Source organism: Convolutriloba macropyga, unplaced genomic scaffold (assembly GCF_964194025.1).
Source record: "Convolutriloba macropyga unplaced genomic scaffold, txConMacr16.3 SCAFFOLD_638, whole genome shotgun sequence".
NCBI classification, from domain to species: Eukaryota; Metazoa; Xenacoelomorpha; order Acoela; family Convolutidae; genus Convolutriloba; species Convolutriloba macropyga.
The window spans coordinates 47849-72115 of NW_027452336.1; the positions used below are offsets into that span (position 1 = coordinate 47849).

At 37.4% G+C, this 24267-nt stretch overlaps 1 protein-coding gene across 1 annotated transcript in view; it reads left to right on the forward strand.

Moving 5' to 3' along the window:
• Window positions 1-11625: 11625 nt before the first annotated feature.
• The window catches only part of LOC142357397 (diacylglycerol lipase-beta-like), a 34698-nt gene continuing 22056 nt past the window's right edge, over window positions 11626-24267 (forward strand). Inside the window, exon 1 of the mRNA XM_075409043.1 lies at window positions 11626-11867. Coding sequence (XP_075265158.1) covers window positions 11661-11867 — 207 coding nt within the window. The 5' untranslated portion in view covers window positions 11626-11660. The remainder of the gene's footprint in view (window positions 11868-24267) is intronic.

The following is a 24267-nucleotide window of genomic DNA, read 5'->3' on the forward strand; positions in this document are numbered from 1 at the left end:
TCTAAAACAGGGAGCTCAACTAATATCAAATTTTTTTTAATTTTCACCTGATCTCCTAATTTGCGACAAAACTTCTGCACAGCGCAATGGCATTCGAGTTGAGCTATTAGACCCTTTGGAGCTTTTAATGTTAGCGGTATCTGACCTAAGAGACCTTCAAATTTTTTTTTAAAAAAAACGAAGGTCAAATTACAACTTTTACTTGAAGTCAAAACGGAGCACACATATGGAGTAACTGTTACTGATTAAAGCAAATTACGAGCCATAGCACAACGATAGCAAAAAAAGACACTGCTAAGGCAAAATTTTGCTTAAAAGTATGAGACCAAATTGTTCACTAAATCGTGATATTACTTCTAGATGCGTCGGTAACTTTCTCTATCATAGATTTGCAAAAATTCGTCCATGTGAAATTACAGTACATCATCGAAAAAAGAGCCAGCCATTCGAGAATTGTGACTGTTATCTACAACGGGCCTTGGGTACCTCCCAACCACTTTGGTAAAACTCATCGCAGAAATGCTTCAATCACGTAGATCTTTGTCCTGTTAAACAACCGGAACCAGACCACAATTTTGAGAAGTAAACACAAACACCTCTTTCAACGAAGTTAGGCCAGAACGTGAGAAGTTCAGGGCTGACTAGCTATTACCCTGTGAATAATTTATCGGTAATTATTATTTTCTTAATTGCACAACAGCTTTTTTTCGAAACACTTCTGGCGATTATTTAAATGGCTACCTATCATATTTTTTCCCTATGAAGACATTTAGACACATTTTTGAAGCATGGTAATGTATTACCCCCAGTGTTTTTTATTACCGCAGTTACACATTTTTTGTTGTTATATAGCACGTTACTATGTAAGAAAATAGGACGTGCGACTGGAGGTCATACAAAATTTATGGTCACTAAGCTGGGGGGGGGGGGGGCAAATAGGAATATATCCAAAAAAGGAAAAACCATGCAATTGACTTGTCCTATCGGCTACCAAACTTCAAACAGAGTTACCAAAACTTTATTTGATGTTGTTGCTCTCTTTCGGGGACGTCTTTCTCTGCTTGCATCACATTTGCCTCTTTTCAACTCAGCTATTGCACACGCATGACAATTTCCAGGTACATATACTGTTCTCGTCGTACTGGTTAGGTTTGTTGTACATAAAGTTCATCAGTCTCTGTTTGAGGCCATTTGGGTTCGTTTGAGACCGTTTGGGTTTGTGAAATCGACACCCATGGTGAAGTTGTTGACCAGTCGTTGGCTCCCGAAAAAGAAGCTGCTGCGAGACTTCTGTTGATGGGATGCTCAATTGGGATGCTCAATTCTTCAGATGGGATGCTAAATTCCGTAGATTGGATGCTAATTGGGACAAAACGAGATGCACCTACAAGTTCATATCAATTAAGGCTTTGAATTTCGTAAATTTTTCACCTTACTGAAATTAATCTACTTTACCTTTTTTGAAAAAACGAAAAAAATTATATAGCAAAAACAATCCAACAATTTATGTAAACTCAATGCTCTTTTGAACTACAGGACAGAGCGCACGGAAAAGCTTCACATCGTAAGGAAAATCTCAGTTTGTTTTTTGGAAAATAATCGGGTTTTTCCCATTATAGCCCCCCAACAAATGCTTCTGGCAATCCCGTTTGCATCAAGTCAAGCAGCATTAGGCGTAAAGAGACAAAATTGATACCAATACAACCAAAAAATTAAGCAGAAGTGCTGCAAGGAATCAAATTGTGAAAACCTTGCTGTCAGAAGGTTCTGTGGAACCAATGGTGATGACAACTGAGCCTTTAGGTATTTTCCCCAAGTTTTCGCGAAACTGCATTTGCCTTCAGATAATGAAGACTAATTGTTAGACGCTGGCATTTGTTGGCAACTTTATTCGCTCATTAAGCCATAAGAGCCTTATCCGTCTGCTACACACAAAATTTATTTTTAGCTGCGGTATCCTCTTAGCATCAACACAACAACCTCAGTGCCACCACTACGCAAATGTAGTCTCGAAATTGCTAACGCGCTGCTTAAAAAGTAAAGCAACGGACGCATAGTATGCTGAATTACTCTAGAATATGAAGCTCAATTGATACCAAAATTTATCAAAAGTCGCCTACATCCCAAAGTTGCGAAAAAATTCCAGCACAGCGCAATTGCATTCGACTTATGTTAATTGACGCATTGAAGCCTTTAATTGGTGCTGTTACCAACTTAAATAACCTCCATCTTTCTGAATATAAAGTGAAGTTCCATTCAGAACTTTTGCGTTATGTCAAAACAGAGATCAGATATGGAGTAACTGTTTTTGATTAAAGCAAAATAACCGCCACAGCAAAACCGATAAAACACAAAATGATCTTACTGAAGCCAAAACACGAGACCAAATTGTTCTCGTAAATCTCATTGATGATGAACTAATATCAAGCTGTTAAATACTTATTGTACCGTGAAAAGTTTTGATGAAATCATTACAAACAAATATGCCCCAATACATTACCGTGAATCCAGAGGAAATTGAGAAGCTTGTTATCTCAAACACAGTTTTTTTTCAGAATGCAGATTCCTGTCAATGAGAATTAAAAGCGGTGTACGTAAAACTGGTTTCCCGTAATTTGCTTAAATTATAAGCGTGCAACAATTTTACAATGATTACTTCACAAAAAGAAGAAATCTTGAATTAACGAAAAATTTTGGATTTTTTCTTAGAAGAACATCAAGCAAAAAAAGCAATAAATTTATTGAAATCAGAAGAAGTAGTTAAATTTGATGAAAATTTGTTTGAAATAATTTTTTCTTTGTTTATATTGTTACTAAAGGTTGAAATTTGCAAACATACTGATGTCTGCTGTAAGCACCAGAAAAAAAGAAAAACATTAAAATTATCTTTGTCGGACCGACTCTCAAAATTCAAATAGAGTTACCCAAACTATATTTGATCAATTGGTACAAAAACAAAAACAGATGCCTCTACAAGTTCATGTCACTTAGGGCTCTGAATTTCATATTTATTCACCCTATTGAAATTAACCCACCTTACATTTTTTTCCAAAAATCAAAGAATATTTATAGCAAAATTATCCAACCAATTCCTTTAACTCAGAGCTCTGTTGACCAAAGTGACCGAGCGCACGGAAACGCATCACATTGTTAAGGAAAACAAGGTTTGTTTTTCGGAAAAAAAATCAGTAACTGATGCCACTCAACAACTTCAGCACCCGCCTTTGCACAACGTGACAAGGCAAACGTGCTGTTCAACGAATGGTACAGCACGTTCAATTACTCTAAAACAGGGAGCTCAACTAATATCATATTTTATTAATTTTCACCTGATCTCCTAAATTGCGACAAAACTTCTGCACAGCGCAATGGCATTCGAGTTGAGCTATTAGACCCTTTGGAGCTTTTTATGTTAGCGGTATCTGACCTAAAAGACCTACAAATTTTTTTAAAAAAACGAAGGTCAAATTACAACTTTTATTTGAAGTCAAACGGAGCACACATATGGAGTAACTGTTACTGATTAAAGCAAATTACGAGTCTAAGCACAACAATAGCAAAAAAAGACATTTCTGAGGCAAAATTTTGCTGAAAAGTTTGAGACCAAATTGTACACTAAAACGTCATTGATGCTAACAGTAATAGTCTGCATCGTGATATTACTTCTAGATGCGTCGGCAACTTTCTCTATCATAGATTTGCAAAAATTCGTCCATGTGAAATTACAGTACATCATCGAAAAAAATCCAGCCATTCGAGACTTGTGACTGTTATCTACAACGGGCCTTAGGTACCTCCCAACCACTTCGGAAAAACTCATAGCAGAAATGCTTCAATCACGTAGATCTTCGTCCTGTTAAACAACCGGAACCAGACCACAATTTTGAGAAGTAAACACAAACACCTCTCTCAACGAAGTTAGGCCAGAACATGAAAATTTCAGGGCTGACTAGCTATTACCCTATGAATAATTTATCGGTAATTATTTTTTTCTTTAATTGCACAACAGCTTTTTTTCGAAACACTTCTGGCGACTATTTTAATGGCTACCTATCATATTTTTTCCCTATGAAGACATTTAGACACATTTTTGAAGCATGGTAATGTATTACCCCCAGTGTTTTTTATTACCCCAGTTACACATTTTTTGTTGTTATATAGCACGCTACTGTGTAAGAAATTAGAACGAGCGACGGGGGGTCATACAAAATTTATGGTCACTAAGCTGGGGGGGGGGGCAAATAGGAATATATCCAAAAAAGGAAAAACCATACAATTGACTTGTCCGATCGGCTACCAAACTTCATACAGAGTTACCAAAACTTTATTTAATGTTGTTGCTCTCTTTCGGGGACGTCTTTCTCTGCTTGCATCACATTTGCCTCTTTTCAACTCAGCTATTGCACACGCATGACCATCTCTAGGTACATACACTGTTCTCGTTGTACTGGTTAGGTTTGTTGTATATCACGTTCATCAGTCTCTGTTTGAGACCGTTTGGGTTCGTGAAATCGACACCCATGGTGAAGTTGTTGACCAGTCGTTGGCTCCTGAAAAAGAAACTGACGCGAGACTTCTGTTGATGGGATATTCAATTGGGATCATCATTTCTTCAGATGGGATGCTAAATTCTGTAGATGAGATGCTAATTGGGACAAAACGAGATGCACCTACAAGTTCATATCAATTAAGGCTTTGAACTTCGTAAATTTTTCACCTAAATGAAATTAATCTACTTTATCTTTTTTGAAAAAACAAAATAAATTATGTAGCACAAACAATCCAACAATTTATGTAAACTCAATGCTCTTTTGAACTACAGGACAGAGCTGCATAAAAAGTAGAGCAACGGACACATAGTATGCTGAATTACTCTAGAAAATGAAGCTCAATTGATACCAAAATTTATCAAAAGTCGCCTACATCCCAAAGTTGCGACAAAATTCCAGCACAGCGCAATCGCATTCGACTTATGTTAATTGAAGCATTGACGCCTTTAATTGGTGCTGTTACCAATCTAAATAAGCTCCAACTTTCTGAATATAAAAAGAAATTCAACTCAGATTTTTTGCGTTAAGTCAAAACAGAGATCAGATATGTAGTAACTGTTTTTGATTAAAGCAAAATAACCGCCACAGCAAAACCGATAAAACACAAAATGATCTTATTGAAGCCAAAACACGAGACCAAATTGTTCTCTTAAATCTCATTGATGATGAACTAATATCAAGCGGTTAAATACTTATTGTACCATGAAAAGTTTTGTTGAACTCATTGCGAACAAATATGCGCCAATACATTACCGTGAATCCAGAGGTAATTGAGAAGCTTGTTATCTCAAAAGCAGTTTCTTTTTCTGAATGCAGATTCTTGTCAACGAGAATTAAAAGCGGTGTACGTAAAACTGGTTTCCCGTAATTTACTTAAATTATAAGCGTGAAACAATTTTACGAAGATTACTTCACAAAAAGAAGAAATCTTGAATTAACGAAGGAATTTTGGATTTTTCTTAGAAGAACATCGAGAAATAAAAGCATTAAATTTATTGAAACCAAAGGAGTAGTTAAATTTGATGAAAATATATTTGCAAAAATTTTTTCTTTGTTTATATTGTTACAAAAGGTTACAAATTGATACAAATTTGCAAACATACTGATGTCTGCTGTAAGCACCAGACAAAAAGGAAAAACATTAGAATTATCTTTGTCGGACCGACTCTCAAAATTCAAATACAGTTACCGAAACTATATTTGATCAATTGGTACAAAAACAAAAACAGATGCCTCTACAAGTTCATGTCACTTAAGGCTCTGAATTTCATATTTATTCACCCTATTGAAATTAATCCACCTTACATTTTTTTCCAAAAATGAACTAAGAATTATAGCAAAATTATCCAACCAATTCCTTGAACTCAATGTTCTGTTGAACGAAGTGACCGCGCGCACGGAAAAGCATCAAATTGATAGGGAAAACACGGTTTTTTTTTCAGAACAAAAAATCAGTAACTGATGCCACTCAACAACTTCAGCACCCACTTTTGCACAACGTGACAAGGCAAACGTGCTGCACAACGAATAGTTAACCGGACGCATAGCATGTTTAATTTCTCTAGATTATGGAGCTCAACTAATAGGAAACTGTTTTTATTTGACCAGATCTCCTCTTTTGCAACAGAATTTCTGCACAGCGCAATGGCATTCGTGTTAAACTATTGGACTTTTTGGAGTTTTTAATGCGTGCTTTAACTGACTTAAAAGACCTACAACTTTTTATTAATAAAACGAAGGTCAATTTACAACTATTACGTGAAGTCAAAACGGAGCTCATACATGGAGTAACTTTATTGATTAAAGCAAATTACGAGTCATATCAAAGCCGATGGCAAAGAGAGACATTGCGGAGGCCAAACTTTGCCTAACAATTTGAGATCAAATTGTTCACAAAAACGCAACTGATGCTAACAGTAATAGTCTGCATCGTGAATTTACTTCTAGATGCGTCGGCTACTATCTCTGTCATAGATTTGCAAAAGTCCGCTCACATGAAATTACAGTATACAATCAAAAAAGAACTAGCCATTGTAGAGTTGTGATTGTTATCTACAACGGGCCTTGGGTACCTTCCAACCGCTTTGGTAGCACTCAGAGCAGAAATGCTTCAATCATGTAGATCTTCGTCCTGTTAAACAACCGGAACCAGACCACAATTTTGAGAAGTAAACCAGAACACCTCGTTCAACGATTTTACGCCAGAACATATGAATTGCAGCGCTGACTAGCTCTCATCCCATGAATAATGTATCGGTAATTACTATTTTTATTTATTATCCAACAGCTTTATTTCAAGACACTTTTGGCGACTATTTAAATGGCTATATATCATATTTTTTTCCCTATGAAGGCATTTAGACACATTTTTGAAGCATGGTAATCTATTACCCCCAGTGTTTTTTTTACCCCAGTTACACATTTTTTGTTGTTATATGGCAAGTTACTATGTATGAAAATAGGACGTGCGATAGTGTATTACCGTAAATAAATCTGGGCGTTTTCCTCGAGAACAGTGTCTCTATTGTATTAATATTTGTTCTTCTATATATGGTTTTATTTGTTATGAATTTTTTATTATAAACAATGCCTAAGTATAAAAGCAAACCAGATTTCCTAATTTAATTACTAGAGTGTATTTACTTCGCATATTTATAACAGGAGTTTTTTTTGTTAAGCAGTCTTTTAAAATAATTTTCATATGCCTTGTTTGGTTTGTAAAAACTGTCGCTAGAAAATATTTTCAAGCCTCATAGCGTATGAAGATGTACTAATAACAAGCTGTTAAACACTTATAGCGCCTATAGAAAAATTTGATGAACATATTACCAAGAAACATGAGCATATACATACCCCTGAATCCAGAGGTAATGGAGAAGCTTGATATCTCAAAAACTGTTTTTTCACAGGATGCAGAATATTGACAACAAGAAAAAAAGCGGTGTGAGTAAAAATGGTTTCTCATTATTTGCTGAAGAAACTTGAAGCGTGCAAAAATTTTACAATCATTATTTCAAAAATGTAGCCTCCATGAAATGAAAGCCCCCCATTATAGTATAATTACCATGATTGGGGAGGGGTATATGCTATCAGACCACTAAGCTGAGGGGGGAGGGTTATAATGGGAAAGACCCAAATATGCGTTCTTGAGTAGGGAAGTCAGCATATCAAGAATTTCACTTTATGGCAGTCCAGATAAATCTGGTATCAGATTTGCTACCCATCTTTGACTTTTTCCGTTCTTTTTATATGTTTGTGGAAGTTAGTATTCCAAGCTTGTTTGCAGTACTCTACTCGACTTTTGTTTTGATTAGTGTTGTCAGACTTGTTTAAGCTAAACAAAGCATCTTTTGATATTGAAAATCTTTAATCTTTCTTTTTTTTTATTTTTCCTGGAAAGTGCACGTAGAATTTCAAGTTATGACCGGTCAGCGATCCTAGGTATTTTTTGTAAGTTACATGTTGCAGCTCATGGCCGTTATTACTGTAGGATATCAACGCTAATCGCTGTTCTTCTTCGCAACTGCATCTTTAGATAAGTTTTTGGTTTTGAATTTCAGTAAACTGGTTTCAGGCCATTTAAAAAACAGTAGAGGAAACTGATCTGTCATTTTAAAACTAATACTCATTTCTAAAACAAATGGTTTCGAACTTCACGTTTATCGTTGAATAAAACTTTTTCACAAATTTTTAAAAGATAAATTGAAAATTTATATATACACTGTATGTTCAAAATTTTCGAAGACCATTTTTTGAAGACTTTTTGAAGACTACAAAAATAAAATAAACTTGATCTTCACCAATCTCTAATGGATTTTAGCTAATCTTTATTCCTGAAGACTACTGAAATGATCTTTAGTACCAGTTTTTATCTTTTCTAATATCTGGTTCACTGTTCGTGATGACATTTTTAAAAGCATTAAAGAAATGGATAAACTGGAAAATGCAGTTCACTAATCATTGCTCAAAAAGTGGATATTCTCCGTTTGTGACCCCGAGCTCCCCAGCATAGAGGATGCATATTATTTGACACAAACCTTAAAATCACGCGCTATATTATTGTTTTCAAGTATAGATACCTCTACGCGGTAGAACTACGAGCGCGCAACTGCTCCCAGGATCCATACACACTGTACACAGACTCTGAGAAATGGGTTTTTGCGGCGGTAAGCTTAGTCTATCTGGTCCCTAATGCGCATTTGATCAGGCATAGCAATGGCATCGCATCAGGCATAGCAATGAACTTGGACTGGCGTATGGAGTGCGCCTTAGGCTCAGATCGTTTACTAATAGTTCTTTTCATAACCAGTGATCTCATCACAAAGAGCTTTCATCAATTTTTGCGAAGCTGACTGGGCAAGTTTGAAATACAACTTTTAACTGAAAGTCAAGAAACAACAGAAGCTAATAAAGGTCTACCACGCGGAGAAGACCTTAAGAAAAGCCATAGATGCAGCGGCTGGCAGGCAAATTCCACAAGAAAGTATTAAAACAGTGGTCGCCAATTTTCCCAGCGAAGCGGTAAAATTTTCTGAAAAAGTGATGAAATTCAAAGATAGCATTTAAAGCACCCCAAAATAACGCAATTAGTCCATGAATTAAACAGACTTGTTCAAAGTGAAAAGTGCAACAATTGGATTGCGTTTGTACAAACACTCTTTCACAGAGTTAACTGCTCTAAACAACGCAACACAGTAAAAGGAATTTTGTCAAGTAATTTTAAGCCACCTGGAGACAGAGCCATGTACTTTGAAGCTAAAAAACTACTCCTCGCCATGATCAAAGGAAAAGCGCCAACAATTTTAACCAAAAATACGCTCCACAAATATGTTCCTAAGAAAAATGAAAACCAGAAAAAATACACTATGAACAATACAGGAACTGGAATTATTGGCAGAAAATTCAGGTACAATACAGTCAAAAAATTTTATAAGAGACACAAAGAAAAGTATCTCGCTGGGCCCAGATAGAATAGTGCCAATCGACTTTCAAAACTAATCGACTCGACTAACAAAAAAATCTGACTAGGTGATTTTTATAGACTTTCCAATAAAAGAGCAGTAGACTGGCTTTAGACCTGAGCACTCCACAACAACAGCTCTCAATATTGTCACCAACAATATACAAAAAGGACATGATCAAAAGAAACCCTGCAATCGTATTCTACTAGCAGCCTTAGACCTCACCGTCGCTTTCGACACGGTTGATCACAATCTACTGCTTAGAGACATACTCGAGGCACCACTACAAAATAGCACAGAAAGAGGGTTCAATTCATACTTACGGCTTCATATCTACATAAGCAAGCTGCCTCTGATCCAGAGAAATATAAAGAACACGTCCTACACGCGAATGAGATAACTTTAACTAATTAAGGAGGCCACTTTTGAACCTCACCTCACTATCATCAATCCGCCAAAACCAGTGAAGTCCAAAATCAAAGTACTGGGTATTACCTTCGATAGTAAGGCAAATTTGGAGAACATGAATGATGCACCAAGGAGAACATACAAAAGGGCGATAACATTCTGAGAAGATTGCTGTCAGCGACTGGGGCTGCACAGTAGAGACTCTTCCAGTGACTTTAAAAATTATCGGTTGGAGCTTGTTGAAATACGGTGCTCCCTTTTTTGTCTTCCAAAATTAACAATACAAACTGGAAGCACCAAACAAATTATTATTCTTCGCAAAATCACTGGCTTTGCAAAATAATCCGTCTTCAATGGCTTAAACAATGAGGGTGGAATGATGCTTGTCAAAGCTCACACAGAAATGTTAGCCGAGCAATTTCTAGCAGGGAGTTATCGAGCCATCGTACTGATCAAAACAACCATAATAGAGTGCCCTACTCACTCAAAATCAAACAATTTTTTCATTCACAAATATGGTTATATAAAAGTCTTACTATACAAAAACTTTGTAGATTCATATGGACAGTTTAATTGTCAGTTTTAGTCGTTCATAACTTTTTCTGCCTCGTTAAGTCCAAATGTTGTACGCTTCCCGTGCCGCATCATTTGTCAGAATTTGATATGCCCGGTTGCTGGTCTTGAAGAATTCTTCGTCTCCACCAGCATCAGGGTGCGTCAACAGGCTCTTTTTGTGGTAGTGTTTCTTGATCTGATCTTTTGAAGAAGTTTTTACCAACAAAATCTCGTATAGCGTTCAGGCCGGTTCATAATGTTTTGCTCCGAATCTCGGATAAATATATCTCCGCGGCCTTTGTTTTGGCTTTTTCCTTTTTAAGAGTACTTTTTTGTCGATCAATGAGAGAAGTTTTTTTCGGCATCGTTGGCCAAATACTGGTTGTAGTGTTCCAGCTGCTCAAGCTCTGACATCAATTGCTCATTCAATTTCTCCATATTTTCCATGGCTTCGCCCTTCTTTGTGACAAAAGAATTTGAGACAATGTTGATAACTGCTGTCTCAGATGTGATGTAGCAATCCACATTTTTAACTGCAGTAAGAACACCCTGGACCTGAACGTGATTGACCTGTGGGAAAGAGCAGTAGAGGTAGCCAAGTGTCTGGACTTAATACCATCAGTCCTACACGACCACACTGCTTAGAATAATCCGCCTTCCTTGCCCCTTTCCCCTTTTGTGGGTGATGCTCTCCTGGCCACCCTAACCCGGGGACCGCATGTCATTCACTATGGCATAGATGCAGAAAGATCACCGCACCAGAAGCAAGTTGTGTATAGGCAAACACACACTACTACTAATATATCTATTATTATCGTAATATAAATGCAACTAGGTTACCAGTTAAAAGCGCCTGTATCCCACCAAAAATACCTACGAATTGAAGATCTGTGCGACATCTACAACAACAACGAGCTCTAGCTTTACTGAGTTATTGCATGGATTATTGGGGGTGGGGACTAATAACGTACTTGGGGGCTCAAACGGAGAAGTATTTCGCTTGTTGACGCCAGTTCATTAACAATTTAAGTTGAAGTTGTTGGAATATAAGGGTAATCTTTGCATGCGTTGCAGCAGCAGCGCTGGGATGTATGGGGTTATAAGGAGAGGAACACATTCAGAAAAGACAATGTATTTCGTTTTTCAGGTGAAATGTAGTCTTGAGGGAGCATCAGCTCTGTACAGGATGCCTAAGCTGCGAGTTTGCGGTAGAGCTTGGGCTATCGGAACCGATGATTTTGTAATGCCAAGTGCACTCAGCATGTATTTCAGACTTCTCTCCCTGACATTTTTAATCACAATATTAATTCTTCTGCACCTCAAGCTACTTAAATGTGACCAACCTTACTTTTACCTATCCCTCTATCTCTATGGCTGTCTTGGCATTACTGGGGTATGTGAAATAGCTTTTGGTTTCCTTTATTGTTCAACTTTTTTTCGAAAATGGTGGCATGTATATACGGGAGGTAAAATTTTAGAAAACAAGCGGAAATAATATTTGACTATTTTCTGTCTTTGAATTCTTAAAATAGCTTTATAACCCATATCATACCTTCAACTTGATTTCCTCAGTTGAATTTGATGAACACCCCTCACAATTGAGCAAATACCCGATTTTAAGCTTAAAACCTATTATCTCCAATTGATCTCTGGTTCGCATTTTGATCCCACGGAAGCAGTGCAAGTGCAGAAAGCATCATGAACAAAGGAAAAGAAATGTTCAGGGAAACAACAATATTAATTTAAATTTTATCTTTGCACTCTAAAATATCCGTAAAATGATTATGAAGATCATTTCCGCCAATTGATTGAAAGGAATTTAGTTAATTGTACGCATTTGACTGTTTTCGACTCGAAATACTTGATAACTTGCAGCTCAACAGCAGTTTGATTTAAGAGTCCTGCACAAGTATAGTGTCATTTATGTCAGAAAAGCAGATCAATATTTTTTCGAACTGCGCTCATCTTGAAAACCAAGTACTGTGCTTGTTTTAGGTTTAGAATTGTCGTAAAATTCACACACTTGATCTCAAATGGCATCACTGAGGTTTTAGCAAATAAGAAACGTTTTTCTTTAAAACTTAAAAAAAACTTTGCAATTTTTGATCTCAATCTTCATTTCGTTTTCCCAGATTCTTATGTTGATCTCGAAACTGAGAAACCTGGTCAACAATTCAGAGCTGGTTGTCAATGTTGAGCAGGTTGATCTCATGCACAATTACACAGCTTGTTTTTAAAAGAAATCATGGGATAAATCCTTAGATAAAGTCAAAAAGTAGGAAAATCGGCAACTTTATTTTTTGTTTGATTTGCACGTCAACATTATAAAGAATATCTTTGACACAATTTGATGATTGGGATAAGTGAAATGAAACTTATTTATCGATAATAGAATACTTTAATTAAAACGATAAGCAGCATTTTTTGATGATTACAAATAACCTTGTCATCATCTGCAGTTCTATCTTTCGAGGATTTTTTCGCATTTCACTCGGTAATCCGTATGAAAAAGTTTTCCTGTGGATATAGAAATTTAGTAATTGAAAATGGGTTTACATTTGTGCAGGGTGGCCCCACATACCTTCAACCCCTCCCCCCCCCCCCCCCACTTCACCCCTCTACCGCATAAGCCCCCCCCCCCCCAAATCCCCACCCCTGCACATTGTTTCGTTCAGTCCGCAACGACGTGGCCCCGTGCAGCCAAGGACCACCCTCTCGTCAATCACCTACCCCCGGTGCACCCCCCCCCCCCCGCTGCGCTCAACTCATGCCCTTCAATTAAGCTAAAGCTCTCCTCACTAGACTGTAGCTGGATAATGACGACGCTATAGTAGCCACCCGTGCGCAATACTGTTTTTGGCTAATTGAGCGTGGTACTCGGTTAAAATGCAACGAAGTTAAATTGTAAAGTAGATTAAGGTAAAGAAAGGTTGGTTTAAATAGATTAAGATTTAATAGAGTGGTTAGCTCTGATTGTAAGTTTGGTGTTCAATGAATGATTTTAATCCTGGCTTTGGTCGGTACCCAATATTGGTTCTATTGTCGTGGTAAATTAACCAAGTCAACAAAAATATGCCAGTTTCGTTGATTTCGCTCGAAGCCCGAGCTTTGTCTTATCACAGGTCTATTTTCTTTTCTGACACCTATCAACCTTGTGTCAGCCATAAATCAGGTAATAAATCAAGTTTTAAACTAGATCTTTAACCTTGAAACCCGAGGTTTTTAGTACATCTTTCTTTTATATACGTGTAGCACTCACACTGCCCTCATCTTAACAAGAATAGAGTGCACCACTCACTCAAAATCAAACAATTTTTTCATTCACAGATATGGTTATATAAACGTCTTGCTATACAAAAACTTTGTAGATTCATATGGACAGTTTATTTATCAGTTTTGGTTGTTCATTTCTGCCTTGTCAAGTCCAAATGTTTTATGCTTTCCGTGCCGCATTTGTCAGAATTTGATATGCCCGGTTGATGGTCATGAAGAAGTATTCGTCTCCACCAGCATCAGGGTGCGTCAACAGGCTCATTTTGTGGTAGTGTTTCTTGATCTCATCTTTTGAAGAAGTTTTTACCAACAAAATCTCGTATAGCGTTCGGCCGGTTCATGATGTTTTTGCTCCGAATAATCTCGGATAAACTTTTCTCTGCGGCCTTTGTTTTGGCTTTCCTTTTTAAGAGTACTCTTTTGTCGATCAATGAGAAGCTTGTTTTGGCATGCGTTGGCCAAATACTGGTTGTAGTGTTCCAGCTGCTCAAGCTCCCACCTCAATTGGTCATTCATTTTCTCCATATTTTCGATGGCTTCGCCCTTCTTTGTGACAAAAGAATTTGAGACAATGTTGATAACTGCTGTCCCAGATGTGATGTAGCAATCCACATTTTTAACTGCAGTAAGAACACCCTGGACCTGAACGTGATTGACCTGTGGGAAAGAGCAGTAGAGGTAGCCAAGTGTCTGGACTTAATACCATCAGTCCTACACGACCACACTGCTTAGAATAATCCGCCTTCCTTGCCCCTTTCCCCTTTTGTGGGTGATGCTCTCCTGGCCACCCTAACCCGGGGACCGCATGTCATTCACTATGGCATAGATGCAGAAAGATCACCGCACCAGAAGCAAGTTGTGTATAGGCAAACACACACTACTACTAATATATCTATTATTATCGTAATATAAATGCAACTAGGTTACCAGTTAAAAGCGCCTGTATCCCACCAAAAATACCTACGAATTGAAGATCTGTGCGACATCTACAACAACAACGAGCTCTAGCTTTACTGAGTTATTGCATGGATTATTGGGGGTGGGGACTAATAACGTACTTGGGGGCTCAAACGGAGAAGTATTTCGCTTGTTGACGCCAGTTCATTAAAAATTTAAGTTGAAGTTGTTGAAATATAAGGGTAATCTTTGCATGGGTTTCAGCACTAAAGCTGGATTGTATGGGGTTATAAGGAGAGGAACACATTCAGAAAAGACAAAGTATTTCGTATTTCAGGTGAAATGTTGTCTTGAGTGAGCATCGGCTCTGTACAGGATGCCTAAGCTGCGAGTTTGCGGTAGAGCTTGGGCTAACAAGCGGAAAAAATATTCGACTATTTTCTCTCTATGAATTCTTAAAATAGCTTTATAACGCATATCATACCTTCAAATTGATTTCCTGAGTTGATTTTGTTGAACACCGCTCACAATTGAGCAAATACTCGATGTTAAGCCTAAAACCTATTATCTCCAATTGATCTCTGGTTAGCATTTTGATCCAACGGAAGCAGTGCAAGTGCAGAAAGCATCATGAACAAAGAAAAAGAAATGTTCAGGGAAACAACAATTTTAATTTAAATTTTATCTTTGCACTCTAAAATATCCGTAAATTGATTATGAAGGTCATTTCCGCCAATTGATTAAAAGGAGTTTTGTTAATTGTACGCATTTGACTGTTTTCGACTCGAAATACTTGATAACTTGCAGCTCAACAGCAGTTTGATTTAAGAGAAATAGTCCTGCACAAGTATAGTGTAATTTATGTCAGAAAAGCAGATCAATATTTTTTCGAACTGCGCTCATCTTGAAAACCAAGTACTGTGCTTGTTTTAGGTTTAGAATTGTCGTAAAATTTACACACCTGATCTCAAATGGGATCATTGAAGTTTTAGCAAATAAGAAACATTTTTTTAAACTTTGAAAAAACTTTGCAGCTTTTGATCTCAATCTTCATTTTCGTTTTCCCAGATTATGTTGATCTCGAAACTGAGAAACCTGATCAACAATTCAGAGCTGGTTGTCAATGTTGAGCAGGTTGATCACTTGCACAATTACACGGCGTGTGTTTAAAAGAAAACATGGGATAAATTCTTAGATAAAGTCAAAAATTAGGAAAATCCGAATTTTTATTTTGTTTGATTTGCACGTCAACATTATAAAGAATATCTTGATACAACTTGATAATTAGGATAGGTGAGATTAATTTTTTTTGTCGATAATAGAATACTTCATTTAAAACCATAAGCAGCATTTTTTTGGTGATTACAAATAACCTTGTCATCATCTGCAGTTCTATCTTTCGAGATTTTTTTGCATTCCACTTGGTAATCCGTATGAAAAAGTTTTCCTGTGGATATAGAAATTTAGTAATTGAAAATGGGTTTAAATTTGTGAAGGGCAGTGGTTTGAAGGGCGGCCACACATACCTTCAACCCCCCCCCCCCCACTTCACCCCTCTCCCACATCAGCCTCCCCCCTCCCAAAGCCCCACCCATGCACATTGTTTCGTTCAGTCCGCAACGACGTGGCCCCGTGCAGCCAAGGACCCCCTCTCGTCAATCACCTGCCCCTGCTGCACCCCCTCGCTGCGCTCAACTCATGCCCTTCAATTGAGCTAAATCTCTCATCACTAGACTGTAGCTGGATAATGACGACGCTATAGTAGCCGCCCGTGCGCAATACTGTCTCTGGCTAATTGAGTGTGGTACTCGGTTAAAATGCAATGTTAAAAGTTAAATTGTTAAGTAGATTAAGGTGAAGAAAGGTTGGTTTAAATAGATTAAGATTTAATAGAGTGGTTAGCTCTGATGGTAAGTTTGGTGTTCAATGAATGAATTTAATCCTGGCTTTTGTCGGTACCCAATATTGGTTCTATTTTCGTGGTAAATTAAACAAGTCAACAAAAATATGCCAGTTTCATTGATTTACCTCGAAACCCGAGCTTTGTCTAATCACAGGCCATTTTCTTTTCTGACACATATCAACCTTGTGTCAGCCATAAATCTGGTAATAAATCAAGTTTTAAACTAAATCTTTAACCTTGAAACCCGAGGTTTTTAGTACATCTTTTTTTAGATACGTGTGACACTCACACTGACCCCTCTTGACAAGAATAGATTGCACAACTCACTCAAAATCAAACAATATTTTCATTCACAGATATTGTTATAAAAACGTCTCACTATACAAAAAGTGTGTAGATTCATATGGACAGTTTAATTATCAGTTTTGGTTGTTCATGAGTTTTTCTGCCTCGTGAAGTTCAAATGATGTACGCTTCCCGTGCCGCATCATTTTTCAGAATTTGATTTGCCCGGTTGATGGTTTTGAAGAATTCTTCTCCACCAGCATCAGGGTGCGTCAACAGGCTCATTTTGTGGTAGTGTTTCTTGATCTGATCTTTTGAAGAAGAATTTTTTATCAACACAATCTCGTATAGCGTTGCAGGCCGGTTCATAATGTTTCTGCTCCGAATCTCCGATTTACTTTTCTCCGCGGCCTTTGTTTTGGCTTTTTCCTTTCTAAGAGTACTCTTTTGTCGATCAATGAGAGAATGTTTTTTTCGGCATTCGTTGGCCAAATACTGGTTGTAGTGTTCCAGCTGCTCAAGCTCTGACCTCAATTGATTATTCATTTTCTCCATATTTTTGATGGCTTCGCCCTTCTTAGCAGCTTTGACTTTCAAATCGGCGAGCTCTTGCTTCAGTACCTCAATGGATTGCTCCTGTTGAGCATTTCTGGCTGCTGCTGCCTTTAAATTATCTCGTAACGCCTCACACTCGGCGCTCCATTTGCCCAAAACTTCTTTTGATGCCTCTTTGATCTTGCTACAATAGTTATCCAGTTCCTGTCCAAGCTAGACGAGGTATTTTTGAAGTGAAGAGTTAGTACTCTTCAACTTCTCTAACCGCAAGCACTGGTTTTGCAGTTCCACTTCTTAAAATAGCTTTATAACCCATATCATACCTTCAAATTGATTTCCTTAGTTGAATTTGATGAACACCGCTCACAATTGAGCAAATACTTGATGTTCAGCTTAAAACCTATTATCTCCAATTGATCTCTGGTTAGCATTTTGATCCAACGGAAGCAGTGCAAGTGCAGAAAGCATCATAAAGAAAAAGAAATGTTCAGAGAAACAACAATAATAATTTCAATTTTATCTTTGCACTCTAAAATATCCGTAAAATGATTATGAAGATCATTTCCGCCAATTGATTAAAAGGAATTTTGTTAATTGTACGCATTTGACTGTTTCTGACTTGAAATACTTGACTGTTTCTGACTTGAAATACTTGCAGCTCAACAGCAGTTTGATTTAAGAGAAATAGTCCTGCACAAGTAGTGTCATTTATGTCAGAAAAGCAAATCAATATTTTTTTGAACTGCGCTCATCTTGAAAACCAAGTGCTGTGCTTGGTTTAGGTTTAGAATTGTCGTAAAATATACACACCTGATCTCAAATGGGATCATTGATGTTATAGCAAATAAGAAACGTTTTTTTAAACTTTGAAAAAACTTTGCAGCTTTTGATCTCAATCTTCATTATCGTTTTCCCAGATTATGTTGATCTCGAAACTGAGAAACCTGATCAACAATTCACAGCTGGTTGTCAATGTTGAGCAGGTTGATCACTTGCACAATTACACGGCGTTTGTTTAAAAGAAATCTTGGGATAAATTCTTAGATAAAGTAGGAAAATCGGCTTTTTTGTTTTTTGTTTGATTTGCACGTCAACATTATAAAGAATGTCTTCGATACAATTTGATGACTGGGGTAAGTGAGATGAGACTTATTTGTCGATAATCGAATACTTGAATTATAACCATAAGCAGCATTTTTTGGTGATAACAAATAACCTTGTCATCATCTGCAGTTCTATCTTTCGAGAATTTTTTCGCATTTCACTCGGTAATCCGTATGAAGTTTTCCTGTGGATATAGAAATTTAGTAATTGAAAATGGCTCTAAATTTGTGAAGGGCAGCCCCACATACCTTCAACTCCCCCCACTTCACCCCTCTCGCGCATCAGCCTCACCCCCCCCCCCCCAAATCCCCACCCCTGCACATTGTTTCGCTCAGTCCGCAACGACGTGGCCCCGTGCAGCCAAGGAACCCCTCTCGTCAATCACCTACCCCCGGTGCACACCCCCTCACTGCGCTCAACTCATGCCCTTCAATTTAGCTAAAGCTCTCCTCACTAGACTGTAGCTGGATAATGACGACGCTATAGTAGCCGCCTTTGCGCAATACTCTGTCTCTGGCTAATTGAGCGTGGTACTCGGTTAAAATGCAAAGTTAGAAGTTAAATTGTTAAGTAGATTAAGGTGAAGAAAGGTTGGTTTAAATAGATTAAGATTTAATGGAGTGATTAGCTCTGATGGTAAGTTTGGTGTTCAATGAATGAATTTAATCCTCGCTTTGGTATGAACCCAATATCGGTTCTATCATCGTGGTCAATTAACCAAGTCAACAAAGATATGTCAGTTTTGTTGATTTCGCTCGAAGCCCGAGCTTTGTCTAATCACAGGTCTATTTTCTTTTCTGACACCTATCAACCTTGTGTCAGCCATAAATCAGGTATTAAATCAAGTTTTAAACTAAGTCTAACCTTGAAACCTGAGGATTTTAGTACATCTTTTTTTATATACGTGTGACACTCACACTGCCCCCGCTTGACAAGAATAGAGTGCACCTTTCAGTCAAATTCAAACAATAATTTCATTCCCAGATATTGTTATACAAATGTCTTACTCTAGAAAAAGTTCGTAGATTCATATGGACAGTTTAATTATCAGTGTTGGTTGTTCATGACTTTTTCTGCCTCGTCAAGTCCAAATGTTGTACGCTTCCCGTGCCGCATCATTTGTCAGAATTTGATATGCCCTGTTGATGTTTTTGAAGAATTCTTTGTCTCCACAAGCATCAGGATGCGTCAACAGGCTCATTTTGTGGTAGTGTTTTTGATCTGATCTTTTGAAGAAGAACTTTTTACCAAAATCTCGTATAGCGTTGCGGGCCGGTTCATAATGTTTTTGCTCTGAATCTCCGATAAACTTCTGTTCGCGGCCTTTGTTTTGGCTTTTTCCTTTCTAAAGGTACTCTTTTGTCGATCAATGAGAATCTTTTTTTCGGCTTTCTTTGGCCAATTACTGTATGTAGTGTTCCAGCTGCTCAAGCTCTGACCTCAATTGGTTATTCATTTTCTCCATATTTTCGATGGCTTCGCCTTTCTTAGCAGCTTGGACTTTCAAATCGGCCAACTCTTGCTTCAGTACCTCAATGGATTGCTCCTGTTCAGCATTTCTGGCTGCTGCTGCCCTTAAATTATCTCGTAACGCCTCACACTCGGCGCTCCATTTGCCCAAAACTTCTTTTGTTCCCTCTTTGGTCTTGCTGCAATGTTATCCAGTTCCTGTCGAAGAGCGACGAGGTCTTTTTGAAGTCAAGAGTTAGTACTCTTCAACTTCTTCAACTGCAAGCACTGGTTTTGCAGTTCCACTTCAGTCTGCAGAGCACGCAACCGAATATTGGTTGGTGCCAGATATTTTAGCGTAGATACTTTCCGAGTCCGCGACAGACAAGGTTCGACTCGATACACTCCCGGGGAAATCTCGGAAATATTTTTCCACAATTCTGGCATGTAGCACACGTATTCATCAATCTGTGGAATCTCGTTTCCCGCTATATTGGATGAAAAACCCTTTTTGCTTCTAAAGTTTCTGGATATTTTCAATCTTGAACTCAAGAGTTTCCTTTTTTTCCTTTCTTTTTTTTGGTCTCGAACTCGAGACGTTCCCGTTTTTTTTGGTCTTGAACTAAGACAATTGTTTTTGGTCTCGAACTCAAGAAAATTTTTTTGGATCTCGAACTCGAGACGTTGCCTTTTCTTTTTTTGGTCATGATCTCAAGACAACTTTTTTTGGTCTCGACCTCGAGACCTTCCCGTTTTTTTTGGTCTTGAACTCAAGACAACTTATTTTTCGTTCTTTTATTTTTTAAACAACTGACTCTTTTAAGGACTTTTTCTTCTATCATTTTTTGTTCTCGGCGTTCATTTATTAGTTTGAGTAATTGATTATACATACGTGTTCCCGTTATGGTGTCAAGATTCCGCAATAGTTGTTGCCAAGACGCTCCATTAATAACTTATCCTAAATAGATGAAAACAATTTAGGCAATTTTTTCACAAATTGAAAAATGAAGTAGACTGTTAAGACTGACACAGCAATATCCTTCGCTTTTAACCAAGTGTATAAGCTTTCGGTTCTTAACTTCCGAAAGATTATTATTTCATTTGTTAGAAAAAATTGTTGGAACTGGTCGTTCCAGTGAAAAAAATTTTCGTAACTGTATTTTCCATCCGAATCTCGGAATGCTTCCCGACTGATAATTCCTTTACTCTTATGGCGAATTTTTCGAGCAATTTGACTCTGTTTTACGTCTGATGTTGCGAAAAGGCGGCGATGCAGGTTTTTGATCACTTGCATTTAAGGGCATGTAGTACACGTATTCATCAATCTGTGGAATCTCGTTACCCGCTATATTGGATAAAAAACCCTTTTTGCTTCTAAAGTTTCTGGATATTTTCAATCTTGAACTCCAGAGTTTCCTTTTTTCCTTTTTTTGGTCTCGAACTCGAGACGTTCCCGTTTTTTTTGGTCTTGAACTCAAGACAATTGATTTTGGTCTCGAACTCAAGAAAATTTTTTTGGGTCTCGAACTCGAGACGTTGCCTTTTCTTCTTTTTTGGTCTTGATCTCAAGACAACTTTTTTTGGTCTCGACCTCGAGACCTTCCCGTTTTTTTTGGTCTTGAACTCAAGACAACTTATTTTTCGTTCTTTTATTTTTTAAACAACTGACTCTTTTAAGGACTTTTTCTATCATTTTTTGTTCTCGGCGTTCATTTATTAGTTTGAGTAATTGATTATACATACGTGTTCCCGTTATGGTGTCAAGATTCCGCAATAGTTGTTGCCAAGACGCTCCATTAATAACTTATCCTAAATAGATGAAAACAATTTAGGCAATTTTTTCACAAATTGAAAAATGAAGTAGACTGTTAAGACTGACACAGCAATATCCTTCGCTTTTAACCAAGTGTATAAGCTTTCGGTTCTTAACTTCCGAAAGATTATTATTTCATTTGTTAGAAAAAATTGTTGGAACTGGTCGTTCCAGTGAAAAAAATTTTCGTAACTGTATTTTCCATCCGAATCTCGGAATGCTTCCCGACTGATAATTCCTTTACTCTTATGGCGAATTTTTCGAGCAATTTGACTCTGTTTTACGTCTGATGTTGCGAAAAGGCGGCGATGCAGGTTTTTGATCACTTGCATTTAAGGGCATGTAGTACACGTATTCATCAATCTGTGGAATCTCGTTACCCGCTATATTGGATAAAAAACCCTTTTTGCTTCTAAAGTTTCTGGATATTTTCAATCTTGAACTCCAGAGTTTCCTTTTTTCCTTTTTTTGGTCTCGAACTCGAGACGTTCCCGTTTTTTTTGGTCTTGAACTCAAGACAATTGATTTTGGTCTCGAACTCAAGAAAATTTTTTTGGGTCTCGAACTCGAGACGTTGCCTTTTCTTCTTTTTTGGTCTTGATCTCAAGACAACTTTTTTTGGTCTCGACCTCGAGACCTTCCCGTTTTTTTTGGTCTTGAACTCAAGACAACTTATTTTTCGTTCTTTTATTTTTTAAACAACTGACTCTTTTAAGGACTTTTTCTATCATTTTTTGTTCTCGGCGTTCATTTATTAGTTTGAGTAATTGATTATACATACGTGTTCCCGTTATGGTGTCAAGATTCCGCAATAGTTGTTGCCAAGACGCTCCATTAATAACTTATCCTAAATAGATGAAAACAATTTAGGCAATTTTTTCACAAATTGAAAAATGAAGTAGACTGTTAAGACTGACACAGCAATATCCTTCGCTTTTAACCAAGTGTATAAGCTTTCGGTTTTTAACTTCCGAAAGATTATTATTTCATTTGTTAGAAAAAATTGTTGGAACTGGTCGTTCCAGTGAAAAAAATTTTCGTAACTGTATTTTCCATCCGAATCTCGGAATGCTTCCCGACTGATAATTCCTTTACTCTTATGGCGAATTTTTCGAGCAATTTGACTCTGTTTTACGTCTGATGTTGCGAAAAGGCGGCGATGCAGGTTTTTGATCACTTGCATTTAAGGGCATGTAGTACACGTATTCATCAATCTGTGGAATCTCGTTACCCGCTATATTGGATAAAAAACCCTTTTTGCTTCTAAAGTTTCTGGATATTTTCAATCTTGAACTCAAGAGTTTCCTTTTTTCCTTTTTTTGGTCTCGAACTCGAGACGTTCCCGTTTTTTTTGGTCTTGAACTCAAGACAATTGATTTTGGTCTCGAACTCAAGAAAAATTTTTTTGGGTCTCGAACTCGAGACGTTGCCTTTTCTTCTTTTTTGGTCTTGATCTCAAGACAACTTTTTTTTGGTCTCGACCTCGAGACCTTCCCGTTTTTTTGGTCTTGAACTCAAGACAACTTATTTTTCGTTCTTTTATTTTTTAAACAACTGACTCTTTTAAGGACTTTTTCTTCTATCATTTTTTGTTCTCGGCGTTCATTTATTAGTTTGAGTAATTGATTATACATACGTGTTCCCGTTATGGTGTCAAGATTCCGCAATAGTTGTTGCCAAGACGCTGCATTAATAACTTATCCTAAATAGATGAAAACAATTTAGGCAATTTTTCACAAATTGAAAAATGAAGTAGACTGTTAAGACTGACACAGCAATATCCTTCGCTTTTCACAAGTGTATAAGCTTTCGGTTCTTAACTTCCGAAAGATTGTTATTTCATTTGTTAGAAAAAATTGTTGGAACTGGTCGTTCCAGTGAAAAAAATTTTCCAGTGTATTTTCCATCCGAATCTCGGAATGCTTCCCGACTGATAATTCCTTTACTCTTATGGCGAATTGTTCGAGCAATTTGACTCTGTTTTACGTCTGATGTTGCGAAAAGGCTGCGATGCAGGTTTTTGATCACTTACATTTAAGTTACTATTCATCGACCACTGATATATCTCCCGATTGAATTTCTTCAGCGTTTCTCCATATTGTTGAAAACTGCCGTCTTCTATTTTGACATTTGAGTACAGCGGGTTGCATGCAGCGATTGTATAATTATGATACAAAATTTTTGTAATAGGGTCTATATATCTAATCGAAGAAAATTTCTGACCCTCTACTAACACAGGAACCTCTTCTGTGCAAAAAGGAAGTTTAGTTATTGTTCCTACCATCTTGGCACATTTATTAAAATTTAACACAGATCCTGCTCTTTCGACGTGAGTTCCTTTCTCGAAGAGCGTTACTGATGGACTAACAATGTTTCAATCATTGTTTGAATTTTCAGTCGTTGAATCTGGCATTGGAGGGTTCTAATTTTCATTCAAGAAATTTCTCTTTGAGAAGTTCGAAATTAAAGGTGTCAACAACGCCTGAAAGAAATATTTCCATGGTCATTTTAAGG